This window comes from Physeter macrocephalus, unplaced genomic scaffold (genome assembly GCF_002837175.3).
Source record: "Physeter macrocephalus isolate SW-GA unplaced genomic scaffold, ASM283717v5 random_133, whole genome shotgun sequence".
NCBI classification, from domain to species: domain Eukaryota; kingdom Metazoa; phylum Chordata; class Mammalia; order Artiodactyla; family Physeteridae; genus Physeter; species Physeter macrocephalus.
Genome location: NW_021145419.1, coordinates 1 through 14258, shown reverse-complemented (window position 1 = coordinate 14258; position 14258 = coordinate 1). Strand labels below are relative to the sequence as shown.

Below are 14258 nucleotides of genomic sequence, written 5' to 3'. Positions count from 1 at the left end.
ATGCAGGGGACACGGGTTCGTGCCTCGGTCCGGGAAGATCCCACATGCCGCGGAGCAGCTGGGCCCGTGAGCCGTGGCCGCTGAGCCTGCGCGTCCGGAGCCTGTGCTCCCGCAACGGGAGAGGCCACAGCAGTGAGAGGCCCGTGTACCGCAAAAAAAAAAAGTGCCATTCTACCATCCTAAACCTGCTTCTCTTTCCCAGTGCCCTCATCCCCCACAAGAAAAAGGAAGATTTTTTTTGCTATGCCTGTGACGTCTATTAACTAAGCAGGGGGTGGGCCTTGGTTGGAATTTTCCCAGGAGATTGCCACATCTTCTTCTCAGTCTGGGCTGCCTTCTCGTGGATCTCACTTCATTGCTAACAAGGAAGGTGGAAACAGTGGTGCTTACCCAGAGAGTCTATGTGGTTGAGGCTACACTCTGTCCCCACCTCCAGGGTCCCCTGATGTGCCATACTACCAAGATGTACAGCACAGATGATGGAGTTCAGTTTCATGCCTTTGGCCGAGTGCTAAGTGGCACCATCCATGCTGGGCAGCCTGTGAAGGTACTGGGGGAGAACTACACCCTGGAGGATGAGGAAGACTCCCAGATATGCACCGTGGGCCGCCTTTGGATCTCTGTGGCCAGGTACTGCCAACCAGGGTCCCTAAGGGCATGCCTGGGCCTCTGCACTGGAACTGCCCCAGCGAGCTGAAAGGGGTGGTCCTCCTTGGAAACACAGTAGCTGCCTGGCCCCCTATGATGGCGGTAAGATGGACACTCCTTCAGCAGATCTGTTGACTTCTGGTTCTTACTATCCAAGGTTGCTAGTGTCGCAAGGCAGCTACTGTTGGGATAATGCCAGGAGCCCTGCCTTTGCCTTTTGGATGTTTTGTATAAACTCTTGTAGCAGGATTTCCATGTTCACTCATCTTAATCTTGTCTTCCTCTTCTGTGTTCTTTAAATCATAACCTTTATGTTTCTTCCCAAAGAAATTATTTCCCAACTCTACTGACTATTTTTTGACTAAGATAAAGACTTTGCTGGATCCCTTGTAGCGTCCCAGTCTGCAGAATTAAACTTCGCTTGCGTCTCTGGGCTGCTTGTCAGTTCATCAGTTTGGCTTTTTAGCTAGAAAGCCGAACCGAGGCTGTCCTGTTCCTAGGGTAGCTGCTGCACCTTGCCAACAGCCCCTTTTCCCTCCAAATTCACCCCATTCTCTAGAAGGCAGAAGAAAATTAAAGAGCTAGGAGAGTTGCAGTATCTTCTGTGGTGCTTTTGGCATCTCGTTACACTCTACCCCTTGGGCAGTGGTTTGCTTACTACCAACATCTAGCTGGAATTAGATTTGCCCGTTTTGTCCTCATGTTATACCTTGCATTTTGCTTTTATGGCATGCATCAGTTTGTGACCACATATATGTGTGGCTATATGATTGATTGTTTATCGCATCCCTCCTCTGCTAGAATGTATCTGTTTTGCTCACCCTGCTCCTAGCTCAGTGCCTGGCACAGAGCAGGTGCTCAGTAAATTTTTATGGAATGAATAAATACCCTGGAATACTCTGCCCAAGTTCCATTGCTGCTTATTGGATGCTGCTCCAGGTACCACATTGAAGTGAACCGTGTTCCTGCTGGCAACTGGGTTCTGATTGAAGGTGTCGATCAACCAATTGTGAAGACCGCGACCATAACTGAACCCCGAGGCAATGAGGAGGTAGAGTTTTGGAAGAGGCAACTAGATTGGCTTAAGCTAGAGGGTCACAAGGAGCCGCAGCACACGTGAGCAACAAGAAGCAGAACACGCAGGGGATGACCCGGAGTCACTGCTGCTTCCTGCTGCCAGGCCTCAGCATGGGCTCAGCCTTCCAGATCTGGCCCTGCTGGATTCTCCTTGTACTGAATGCTAGGAATTAGAAGGGATCCTTTTATTCTTTCCCTCCTCTTTTTGTTCTGCCAGCATATGTGGGAATAAGTGGCCCTTCAGGTTGCCTCCAAGCAGCACCCTGGCTCCGGTTGGGGGGGATAGTCCGCTCCCCGGCAGGTCATCAGCTTCTCCCTGACCTCTGCGCTGTCTGTGCCTGCTCAGGCCAGGTGTCCTCACTGCTCTGCATTTTGGGTCTCAGGCTCAGATTTTCCGGCCCTTGAAGTTCAATACCACATCTGTTATCAAGATTGCTGTGGAGCCAGTCAACCCCTCTGAGCTGCCCAAGATGCTGGACGGCCTCCGCAAGGTCAACAAGAGCTATCCGTCCCTCACCACCAAGGTAGGCCCGAGGCTGCAGTCGCTGCCGAGCCTTGTGTGCCCAGGCTGAGGGGGTCTTTGCTTGTGCCACACACTGCTTCGTGTCCATCGGGTGGCTCTGATCTGCTGCTTCCGGCAGCCTACATCAGGGACTGGTCCCTGTCTGTTAATTGTCATTTGAAGGCAGTACAGGACCCCTGTTTGTGTGTATGAGCCTGTATGCGCGTGTGTGTGTGTCTTACACAAGCATCTTTAGATAGGAAAGGTGATTCCTGGAAAGTACACCTTGAATTGATTTTCCAGAAAACACACAGGGAAAAGTGAGTCACTCTGAGCCTGCCAGCATAGCTTTCTGAGGAGTTGGCCAGGGCTACAGGGTCAGCTTATATCCACAGACAGAGCAGGGTTTTCCCTAAATGGCTAAGATGTTAATTCAGTCCGTGACTTCACACCCAGTAGCACTGTGCTCAGTGGTCCAGGTGTCTTGAGGACTGACTCATAGGTCACTGCTCCCCACTGATCCTTCCTGAAGAGGCTGGAACCAACACTGACCAGTGGCTTTTCTGATAGTGGGCTTGGGCACCTCCTCCTGGGTTCTAGCCTTGATGCTGTCTCTGTCTGCTGTTGCTGCCACAAGAGAATCCAGGCTGTGACCACCAGGGTCGTTGTGTTTCAGGTGGAAGAATCTGGTGAGCACGTGATCCTGGGTACTGGGGAGCTCTACCTGGACTGTGTGATGCACGATTTGCGGAAGATGTACTCGGAGATAGACATCAAGGTAAAGCAGCCTCTCCTTTCTTTGGCGCCTGCTTGGCCAGGAGCTTGGCTCACAGCTCCAGGCTGATTTTACAAGCAGCCAAACCCTTGAGTCCCCAGGAAGGCCCAAGGGGAGAAGGGTGCTCCAGGGGAGGAGATCTGTGTGGGAAAAGCATGACCTGTTGCTCCCTGTGTGGGAAGAATTGGAAATCCGGTTTGCCTCCTTCGGTGGGGGTTATTCTCAGTGTCAAACGTTCAGAGTCAAGGCTCCCAAGCCAAAGTTATTCTTGCTCTTTTAAGAAAATGGCTGCACAGCTAAGCCACCTGTGGTGATTAGGGCTCAGAGTGGATGGTTTCGAGGAGAGCGTGGGGACTGGCTCTTCTGGACTCGTGGTGAGGTCTTAACGTAGCCCCTCAGTTAAACTGCCCGTCGCACAGCCTTGGTCTCAGTGGACACACACATTTTCTCCAGGGCCATGGGTGGCAGTCGTGGGAGTGAGTGCCCTCAAGTGCCCCTCTTAGCCCAGGGCTGGTGCTGTAGAAGACGCGTTTTTCCGGGAGTAGGCCGTGTGGGGGCTTCCAGGAGGAGCTGTGCTGCCCCGAGGTCGTGAGTTGAGGATGGAACAGGTGCTCGCCAGTCAGTCTGTCGAGGCAGAGCTCTGACCAACCCACGGTGTGCAGTGAATGCTGGTGGGACGGCTATATGGATGTTGAAAGATACCTTGGGAGACTATAATTTAGGCCCTAAACTGATCTCCACTTATTCTTGGCTCAGGAACATAAATTGTGCACTACACTAAGTTTTCCAGGCTTCTTAGTTTAGGTGCAGACTTTTAGCCTCAGCCTGCTATGGTACTTGTCGCTAACGCTGATTAAGACAGGGGTTCTCGCAGAGGTAGCGTCAAGGGAACCTTGGAATCCCCTTTGGCAGAAGGTTGTCCTCCCAACAGTTAGACCTTGCCTAACAGTTTATTTTGTTTCTCAGGTGGCTGACCCCGTTGTCACGTTTTGTGAGACGGTTGTGGAAACATCCTCCCTCAAGTGCTTTGCTGAAACTCCCAATAAGAAGTAAGCTGGGGGTCATAGTGACCCTGGGACTCACAGGGGTCGCTTTCCCCTGCCCCCAACTCTACCCCAATCACAAATAGAGGCCCCTAAGTCTTGGGATGAGGATGCTTAGGATACTTGAGTTTTACCCCAGCCCTCTCATTATGCCTTTGGACACGGTGCTGTGGAATTCTTTGCCTTAGTTACTCCCAGTGTTTTCGTAATTGCCACTTTTTCTCTCTGTATAATATGACCATCTTAAAATTTTCCCTAGCAGCAACTCTACTGTTTCACTGTTTAATAACTAATACTGTTTAAAGCTTTTTTTAAAAATGCCCCAAATTTTACTTTTTTAAAGAGTGATAGATTCAAATGTAAGAAGATGAGTCCTTTTTGCTCTACTCTGCTTCTGTGGCTTTCACTGATGTCGCTGCCTTAGCTCTTTGCTTTGTCACCCTTTCTTAGGAACAACCCTTCTGACCCTGCTCAGAACCCCTTTCCTTTCTGACTAGGAACAAGATCACCATGATTGCTGAGCCTCTTGAGAAGGGCCTCGCTGAGGACATAGAGAACGAGGTGGTCCAGATCACATGGAACAGGTGAGAACTTGGCTCTGATTCCAGGGCCGAACAGCTTACCTGATGAGTCTCTGGCACGATGCATCCCTCCTTCTAGGAATTGATTTTGTCTCCCCCTTCTCGCTGTGGTCCTGGCACAGTGTAGGTAGGCTGAGGCGACTGTCATCCAGAAAAGCAGGATCTGTGGCCTCAGGAACGGACAATCACAGAACTGTCTGACATGACCATTTTCTCCTCCTCCCCCAGGAAGAAGCTGGGAGAGTTCTTCCAGACCAAGTACGATTGGGATCTGCTGGCTGCCCGTTCCATCTGGGCTTTTGGCCCTGATGCCACCGGCCCCAACATCCTGGTGGATGATACCCTGCCCTCTGAGGTACAGAACTAATGGAAGCCATGTGGCCTTCTCTTAGCTCTTGAGTGGAAGGAACTACAAAGTGTTCTTATTTTTCCCGAAAGTATTTTGTATTTTCTGGTGAAGAAGAGTATCCTTTTACTGGTGTACCTACCTCCTCCTCCCTGTAAACTCTTTGGCTGTTGCCAGGGTGACTGCTAAGGGGCCCTCATGTTTTGTGCAGGTGGACAAGGCTCTTCTCGGCTCGGTGAAGGACAGCATCGTTCAAGGTTTCCAGTGGGGAACTAGGGAGGGGCCCCTCTGTGATGAGTGTAAGTCCACCAGCGCCTCTGCCTTTGCCACCCCAGGCCTCAAGGGTCCTTGCATCTGGGTGTATGAGGTGGGGTGGGCTCATCTTTGGGACCCGGCAAAAGAAGCAGCTTGGGGCCCACAGCGCCTTCCCATGTCCTGGGCCAGCTTCCTCCCTTCTCCTTCCCTATCCTGGTGTGCTGCTGCTTGGTACATCTTAGAAATGGAAGTCACGTCTAGATTGACATTTGCTCCTCATTTCTGGAATGTGTTTCACGAAGGGTATCAGGGGGATGGGATTGGAGTGGTTTATAGACCAGGATTGGACTTAGTAGGGACAAATGTGCAATTCCTAGAACTTACTCTACATCCCAAAATAATTAAATATCTGGAAAAGAAACACATAAACTTCTAGGGACACTTTATGCTGTCTGAACGTGGCCTGAAACCAACACTGAGAACATAAGCTTACCTTCACACCTCCGCATGTGCTATTAGAACGCGTATCTGCAGGCTGATTCTGTACCATATCTTTCATGGCTACAAGACGGCTGCAGTGCTGCAAGAGGCTCCTTGCTGCTCTGCCCGTGCGCCCTTGACTAGCACCAGAACCCCTCAGTCAGCTCCCCCTTCTCCTTTCCAGTGATTCGAAATGTCAAGTTTAAGATCCTGGATGCAGTGGTTGCCCAGGAGCCCCTGCACCGGGGCGGGGGCCAGATCATCCCCACGGCCAGAAGAGTCGTCTACTCTGCCTTCCTCATGGTGAGCGGGTGGGGCTGTCCTGCCGCAGCGCATGAAGGGGGCCTCGAGGCCACGTTCCCCCTGCCTCCCCTTTACCCAGGTTCTCGGTCCTCAGCCTTCCCCAAGCTGAGGAACCCTTCCTTTTGGCTCTCTCGCAGGCCACCCCTCGTCTGATGGAGCCCTACTACTTCGTAGAGGTCCAGGCCCCCGCAGATTGTGTTTCTGCTGTTTATACTGTCCTGGCCAGGCGCAGGTGAGCCGCCCAGGCACGAAAGGGACGGGGCAGCAAGCACAAGCCCAGCAAGAGGGAACCTCGCTGTGGAGGAGGAGGGACTGGACCCCACACTCTCCACTCCTGAAACCAAGGTTTTTAGAAGGAAGTAGGAAAGGAATGAGGCAATCCCCAGCCTTAGCACAGATTATAATTTGAGATTTCTCCTTGGGCTCCCCGCTCAGAGAGCTCCTGGGGCAAGTATTCCTGGGGTGTGTCAGCGGTGGGAATGTCTACAGGTCCTTGTCTCGTCAATGTTGCACTCTTGCCCAGAGGTTGCTGCCCCTTTGACTTCCACAGGGAACTATGCCGAGAGCCGTTTCTGCCCTCTGTAGCGCACTTGTGGTTATTCTTTCTTTGATGGTCAACATTTGGGGGTACACGACTTCTCTGCTTTTGGCCTCTTCAGAGCTAGGGACTCAGCCTTTGTTTTTATGTCTCAGGGGGCATGTGACTCAGGATGCGCCCATCCCAGGCTCCCCTCTCTACACCATCAAAGCTTTCATCCCCGCCATCGACTCTTTTGGCTTTGAGACCGATCTGCGGACTCACACACAGGGGCAGGCCTTTTCCTTGTCTGTCTTCCACCATTGGCAGGTAAGAAAACAGTGGAGGCTGGCCGCTGTGGTCCCCACCTCTGCAAGGCCATCCCCTCTGACCTGTTCCTCTCCAGGCCCCAAGGGGGATCGCCAGCATCCTAGAGAAGGGCCCTGCTTCTAGGCCGGATGCTCTGCGAGGTCGGCCTGGACCATCTGATGAAACCACCTTGCCTTTCAGATTGTACCCGGTGATCCTCTGGACAAGAGCATTGTCATCCGTCCCTTGGAGCCGCAGCCAGCGCCCCACCTGGCCCGAGAATTCATGATCAAAACCCGTCGTAGGAAGGTACGTGTCCCTCAGACCCACGGCCATCCCTCCACCCCCAAGGGTCTTGCCAGGAGTTGGATCTCTCTTCATTTCTTGCTTTTGGACCCTTCTCCCAAAGACTGAAAGCATTTCACAGCACAGCGTGGAGAGTCACGGTCTGTATAGGCTTCAGGCAACCAGACCCGGGGCCGCGTGCCTGGGAAGGGAGTGCCTTCCCCTGCCCTGGGACGGTACCCTAAAGGCAGGGCTCCCGAAGCAGCTCAGCCGACACTTGGCCCCTACCCGCTCCCCGCGCTCAAGCGCAGCTCGGTCACGCAGGGCTCATCCTTGCATTGGCCCCACTCTGCAGGGCCTGAGTGAAGACGTCAGCATCAGCAAGTTCTTCGACGACCCTATGTTGCTGGAGCTCGCCAAGCAGGATGTTGTGCTCAATTACCCCATGTGAGCGCCTGGACACCTGGCAGCCCCTGCTCCCTGCGCTGGGCTGCATCCTGGACTGTGAAGCTAGGACCTGGTGGGACTTGGACTCCGTGCTGTCAGAGCGTGTCTGGGACTGCTGTGGCCGCCCTTAACAAGCCCAGAGCCTCCAAGCCTCCAACCCAGAGGGAGGAGCATTTGGCTTCCTGGTTCCTCCTGCGGCCTCTGCCTGGCTCCATTCCCAGAGAACAGAGAGGAGCTTGGGCTCAGGGAAGGAGAAGGGGATGGGAGTATTGAAGCCCAAGGGGGCCCTGTCCTCAGGATTTACGTGGATTTTTATTTTATTTTATTTTATTTTGTATAAAAGTTTGACCTTAGACATGGTTTATAAATGAACAGAACATTCTGACCTCTGCCTTGCTCCGTTCTTTTCATCCCCACCGCTCCGCCCCCTTCCCTCCGGCACGGCACAGGCTCATCCTGGCGCTTGGGTTCTGGATCCGTGTTGTCCCCCATGAGGCCTCACTGACTCTGCTCCCAGCTGCAGCCTTCCTGCCTGGTCCCCAGGGAGGCGGCCTGTGGGGGGAGGAACGCCTGCCTCTTCCCTCAGTGTTCCCATGAGCACTGAGGCCTCTTTACTGTCCCCAGCTCCTATTCCTGGTGGATGGCGCCTGAGGGGGCTTGGGAGTTGTTGGGTCTCTGGGATCAGAGGGCTACACCTCCTCCTCTGCCCCTGAGGATTCTCCTTGCCCTGGAGCTGGGGGCCAGAACTCTTTGATTTCCAGCCCTTTGCTCTAAGTCCTCCTACCAGCCACTACCAATCCCTTACTCTGCTCTCGTCTATGTGAAGAAGAGACTGTTGATTTGCCTCAAACTCCTTTATTAGGTGCATACCAGGCATTGATCGAAGAGGTCTGACTGCCCCAGGCCTGTAGGAGTCCCACTTCTGCCCAGCATCCCGCGCGGTTCTCTTGATGTAGTCTCTGTACATCGTGTGCCCCGCACCTGTGTGAGGGAGAAGGGAAAAGGCCCCATGACATCGCACCCTCCACCCATCCTTGGCTCTCTCAGGTGTCCCAGAGTCCTGGGGGTCCAACACTAGCCATCCCCTTGAGAGTCCAGCTTTGCTGCTTATCTTTCCGCCCTAGGTCACAACAGCTGCTACAAACACCTGGCCGCACAGCCTGGGGAGACATTCCATTTAACACTTCACAGAGTACTTTCACGTATATTATCTGCCTGAGAAACCTCACGGCAGTACATGAGGGAGGCAAGCGGGGGTGGTTATCATCATGTCGCACGTGGGGAAACTGTGAGAGAAAGAGATTTGTCCACTGTCGCACAGCTAGTAAGTAGCTGTCTGCCTTTTGATCCAGAGAGGAAAAACTCAGCATAGGTTCTGCTGCATGGTTTTTCTCATTTCTAGGACAAACTCACGAAACAGACTGTGCATCTTCCCCTGGAACACAGGAAATTAAACAGGGAACCCTGAAACTGACTCGGTATGAGGGCCTCACCAAGGACTTGCTGTGGAGCCTGGTATAGGGAACAGGGACTGAACTCATGGTCCCTTAACTGTCAGGACTCACAGCCAGATTTTGCCTAATCAGATTTGCCCTCATTCTCCCATGACCCCACCAGCTACTTCACCAGCATGATCACACCCACAGCACAGGCCTGTGCTGCCGCTCGGGTGTGAATCAGGTGTGTGGACATCTTGGTGGAACCACGAGCCTTCAGCCGGTAAATCCTGTATGCTGCCACCACCACGCAGCCTCCTAAGCCTGTGTAGGCAGAGAACATGACCCCTTGGACCTCAGTCACCAAGTACATCGCTCTCCTGGTGAGAGACACCTCACTAGGCAGGCTGGGCATCTGCATAATCAGCTGCCTTCCTGCTGCTGCTTTGGGGCTGGCAGTGAGCTGAGGAGAGGCTATCATTAGAACATTGAGTTGTTTCTTCTCAAAGATATTTACAAAGTGCTTCCCTCCAATGACTCCCCTCCTCCTTGTACAAATAGCCCATCATCATGACTCTCCCACCCCCCTTAGCTCTTCTCCAACTGCTGCCGGCCCCCACAGCTGTTCTAACCTCCCAGGGCCAGGGGGAAGGGAGCCCTGGGGGACCCCAAACTACTCCTGCCCATCCTGACGCTGGTGTTGGTATCCCATGCGCTTGGTTGGCTGCCACCTCCAGCCATCCAGCTATCCAGCCTCCTTCGTTTCATTGTCAGGATGTGGCCCTTAGTCCCTCGGCACCTTTGCTGTTGGTTCACTTCTCTTCTAGCTGTTGATAATTCGATGGGTAGGACCACTTGAGTTCTGTGCTTCATTCTTTGGAAGGACTAGGAGACATGTTCTCTGAGAGAAGACCCCCTCCTCGCCTCCCATTCCTTCGTCTCCCACTCACCTATAGGCACCAGCAGAGACTCCCTGGTCTTCCTCAGGAACTTCTCAGGCATGCTGTCCTCACCCTCAGGTGGTGCCCACCAGCCTTTGTTAGCAGACATGATCCTGCCCCCAGACGTTAGCGGCTGGGGCTCCTAGGCTTGCTTCAAACCAGTCCTAGAAGGAGGCAGGAAGAACTCCAATTCCCAGTCAAGGGTGGGAAGGAAGAAGTGGACTGCTGAGACCTCTCTTACCATGCCCAACATAGACACTACTTAAAAAGATGTCCTGGGTGTCCTGTCTCAGATGGCTGGAGCCATTTCTCCATCTCTTCCTCCCAACATCTGCCTCTTGCCCAGATCATTCCAGCTTCACTCTTTTCTCTGCCTCCCCCTCTACCATCTGTGTCCCTGCGGGTGTGATCCCTGGGCCAAGAAAAGCAGCTGGAAAAATCCACAGATGAGGGTGGGAGGAACAGGCCTTTAACCTTGGGTCCCCCACTGGCCTTGAGTCTATGACGGTTGTCCCTGATGGAGCTGGGGAGGAAGATCTGGCCCTAGGCAGCCAGAGCCATCCCAGACAGTGTTACAGCACTGGTTGCCGAATCACCAGAGCCAGAGATTGAAACGATTAGGCATGGATCTCTGTATAATTTTGTGTAGATTTTGGATGTGAAGCCTAATGGAACAAATTCTGGTCCCTGAGCTGTTCCCCTGTCTCTAAGTCCATCTCTTGACAGATTCTTTGCAGGTACCAACCCCCAGCCTTATCCCTGTGCTGGAACCCCTATGGCTCTACTTGCTAACCCTGTAAATGTCTGCTCTGATCAAAAACTAGATGGAGTCCCAGAGTCCTGGTCCTTAGACCAGGGGTTCTGCCTGCCGGGTGCCTTCGAAGTCTGACCACAAGACAAAGTCCCTGCTTGAGGTGACTTCTATTCCTAGTTACCTCTCCTCTCCTGCAGGAGCAAAGACTGCTGGCCCCACAGGTCCTCAGCACGCCGGTGCTTACCCTAGGGGACTGCTAGAAAGTGGAGTGCAAGCAGCCCAGCCAGGGCTCAGCGTCTGCTGTTTTGAATCGGCCAAGGGCTGATGATGGAGCTGCCACTACGGGGTCAGGGAAGCAGTGTCCGGCTTTATGGAGACTATGAAGTCAGGAATGGAGAGCGGAGGAGATAGGACATGGCATCGGTCTTAACGCCCCATCTGCTGAGTTCCAGGCTGGAGCTCCAAGCACTGGAAAGTAATGAAAGATCGGATGGAGGGGAGCCCTTACCTCAATTCAGTCTTTTCATTCCTCTGGACGTAAGTGGCTGGATCAGAGATGGACTTGATTTGGAGAACTGAGATGGGAATACAGAGGCAAGGATAGGTAGAGATCCTGGGCTCTCCCGCAAGTTGTACTGCCTTAATTGTGCCTTAATTGTGAGAGACGGGCTGTCTGGTCTTGGCCTTGATCCCTCCAAGGATGTTTTCTGGGCCAAAGAGATTTGTCCAGGAGTTTGAAACAACTGGGACTTCCCTCACATCTCCAGACCCCTTCGTACTGCCTGTGGGGTGATGCTCACTCAGGATACAGAGAGGACAACGACCAGCGTTAACACCTCTTCTATTTCAAGTATTTATACTTCAGACCATTCCACTATTCTACACAGTAAGTAGCAGCTTGTTCAAAGACCAGGAACTGAGCTTCTGAGAGGCTAAATGAATTATCCACGAGTACACAGCTAGTAAATGACAGTGTCACGATCTGAACCTAGGTCTGGCTGGCTCCAAAGTAGCTTCTTGCTAAGAAATGGAGAAAGATCAGATGCACTGTGGAGAGTCCCACTCCTTCCCACGCCTTTGTTCCTCTCCTAGCCCGTGTGTCTGTCCTAAAGGGGCTTTTCAGCCCTGGAAATGTGTCCAGCAGCTGATGTCTCTCTTTTCTCTCCCTAGCCCTCACTGCTTCAGGGAGAGACCCAGGGTCAGAGCATCTCCCCAGGGCCTCCGCATATCCCCAGCGTCCATGGGAACTCTCCTCCCAGTCATTCACACACACTCCTGTGCTGCCTCTCCCGGTCCCAGCAGTGGCCTGAATTCTCCAGAGATCAATGCACTAGGCCAGATGTGGGAGGATGGAAATGTCTGGATGAGACAGTGCAAGAATCAGGATCAACTCCAAGCCCTTTAGAGAGTGGAGGCCAAGCTATGGAGAGCGAAGTTCAACTTCTCCCGGTTGAAATGATGTCAATTCTCCCACAGCATCTCAGCCCAGAACCAATAAAATAATAATAGTTGCTATGATCTTCTGAGCACCTGTGAGCCTAGAAATGTGCTAATGGCTTTAAGTAGGTTATTTTATTTAATCCTCACAACTATTATTCTATTAGGTATGTGGTAGGTACTATTATTTTTATTCCTATTTCAAAGATGAAAAACTGAGGCTTGAGTTAGACATCTTGCTCAAGGTCACAGAAAGTGACAGAGAAAAAAGGACCAGATTTCTAGCCATTCCTAAAGTCAAATCTCACTACTCTGGACTAACAGGAGAATGACTGTAAAGTGGGGGCAAAGTCTTGAAATAGAAGAAACAAAATTGCTTTTTATTTCAAGAACCTCTGAGAACACACAGTAATTAAAACTTCAAGGACCAGATTTCTGTGGAGTCCTGCTTTAGTAAACAGATGAGATAAAATTATGATAACATTTTTGTTTAATATGCCAAGTCTTTAATAATTACTTTGATTTAAGCCTTTCTACATTAGTAATTTGCTTAATAAACCTCTTCCAGATCAGGTCACACTAATAGAAATTCTATTAGAGGGGTCTAATTGAATGAGCAGACAGACTTAATGGATCCGGAGTGCAGGCCAGAGTCAGACGTGGGGTCAGCTGCTTGACCAACCACTCTCTGAATACTTGGTCTTATGTCACTCAACCTCTTTCGAGTGTCTGTCATCATCTGTAAAATGAAGGTAGCTTCTACGTACAGGATCGTTGTAAGGGTTAACTGAGACGATTGTTAGAATTCCCCTGCACACTGCCTGCTCCTCTTCCTACAGAATGAGCAAGTGGCAGGGATGGATAACAGGCGGGGGGAGAAGTGGAAAGTCCCTGACAGCAGATGGGAAGGTTCCCATGTTCTGGGTGGTCCTGAATTCAGCACACGCTCATCCCTCTCCAACCCCACCTCCTCCTTGTTGGAGGGGCTTCCCTGCCCTAACTGGAAGCTTCAGGCTTGTTCTCCTTATTGTGTGGGGGGAAGGGAACGGGTAGGGGAGGGGGACTTGGACTTGAGGCTGTACACAATCTAAGACACAGCTGTGCTATATATAGCCTGAGGGAGCTGAGTGACAAGAGGGGGGAGGTGAGGGACGTGCAGCTTTTGCCTTGAGCTAAGGAGTGCTGTGAGTGAGGGGATGATGATGAATGAACTTGACAAGGAACAGAGGATGCTCTGAGTTGGGGTTGGAATGGGAAAGACCCAGGCTGAGGGCTGGGGTAATCACAGGGGAGAAAACATTGGGCCATGTATGTAGTAGTATCTGGGGGACTTGAGGGGCAAAGAGGGGGTAGAAGGAACAGGCAGAGGCAGTGGAAGTTTCCAGATGATGTGGCTAGGCTGAGGCAGCCTCTAGAGGGTGCCTGGGGTGGGGATGGTGGGACACCCCCTCTCCTTCTAAAAACAGGCACTGGGTTCCAAGGACCTCGCAGTATTTGTCCAAGGACAGCCTCAAGAGCCACAGGCTTGGGCCAGGACAGTGCCTTTGGTACCCACTAATCATTCTGGAGGGACTGCTCACATATTTTTAAAGATTCTAAGAGGGTGTGGATAATAATAGCAATCGGAAGGCTGAATCAGACTGTAGCGATGCTGACACAGACTCATGTCTTGTGAAGGAATTATTTTGAGCTGCAGAAGACACCAGTATAGACCCCTGTACTAACAAATGGTTGCTCCAGAGGAGTTGAAATGTTTTGCTGAAGTTCTCGTGTTGGGTGCTTTTGAATACCCAAATTACCCAAAGCGCACTATGAGAGCGAACTAACGTCTTGAGAGCCTACAAGATTTAGGGTACTTCACATATTTAATCTTCGCAACAGCCCCAACTGGTAGATATCATTATCCCCATTTTATAGATGAGGAAACCAAGGCTGAGAGAGGTTAAGTAACAGCCATATCACACAGCAGGTAAATGGCTGCACTATCCAGCCAATAATGATAACCACTATAGGGAATTCCCTGGTGGTCCAGTGGTTAGGACTCCGTGCTCTCACTGCCAAGGGCCTGGGTTCGATCCCTGGTCGGGGAACTAAGATCCTGCATGCCACATGGTGCAGCCAA

General features: G+C 51.9%; 2 protein-coding genes across 2 annotated transcripts in view; one reads left to right on the top strand and one right to left on the bottom strand.

Moving 5' to 3' along the window:
- Positions 1–7957, top strand: part of EFTUD2 (elongation factor Tu GTP binding domain containing 2) — a 33096-nt gene extending 25139 nt beyond the window's left edge. Inside the window, exons 16-28 of the mRNA XM_007125391.4 lie at positions 437–630; positions 1588–1699; positions 2109–2249; positions 2904–3005; positions 3969–4051; positions 4543–4629; positions 4855–4981; positions 5184–5271; positions 5892–6010; positions 6148–6242; positions 6704–6857; positions 7038–7145; positions 7477–7957. Of these exons, the coding sequence (XP_007125453.1) occupies positions 437–630; positions 1588–1699; positions 2109–2249; positions 2904–3005; positions 3969–4051; positions 4543–4629; positions 4855–4981; positions 5184–5271; positions 5892–6010; positions 6148–6242; positions 6704–6857; positions 7038–7145; positions 7477–7572 (1506 nt within the window). The 3' untranslated portion in view covers positions 7573–7957. The remainder of the gene's footprint in view (positions 1–436; positions 631–1587; positions 1700–2108; positions 2250–2903; positions 3006–3968; positions 4052–4542; positions 4630–4854; positions 4982–5183; positions 5272–5891; positions 6011–6147; positions 6243–6703; positions 6858–7037; positions 7146–7476) is intronic.
- A 62-nt stretch (positions 7958–8019) lies between these two features.
- HIGD1B (HIG1 hypoxia inducible domain family member 1B) lies at positions 8020–10230 on the bottom strand. Its single transcript, XM_024130032.3, has 6 exons — positions 10187–10230; positions 9955–10109; positions 9195–9328; position 9032; positions 8439–8549; positions 8020–8120 (listed from the first exon to the last, which is right to left on the bottom strand). The coding sequence occupies exons 2-6, from the start codon at positions 10052–10054 to the stop codon at positions 8020–8022; spliced, it is 447 nt and encodes a 148-aa protein (XP_023985800.1). The 5' UTR covers positions 10055–10109; positions 10187–10230.
- Between the last annotated feature and the right edge of the window lie 4028 nt (positions 10231–14258).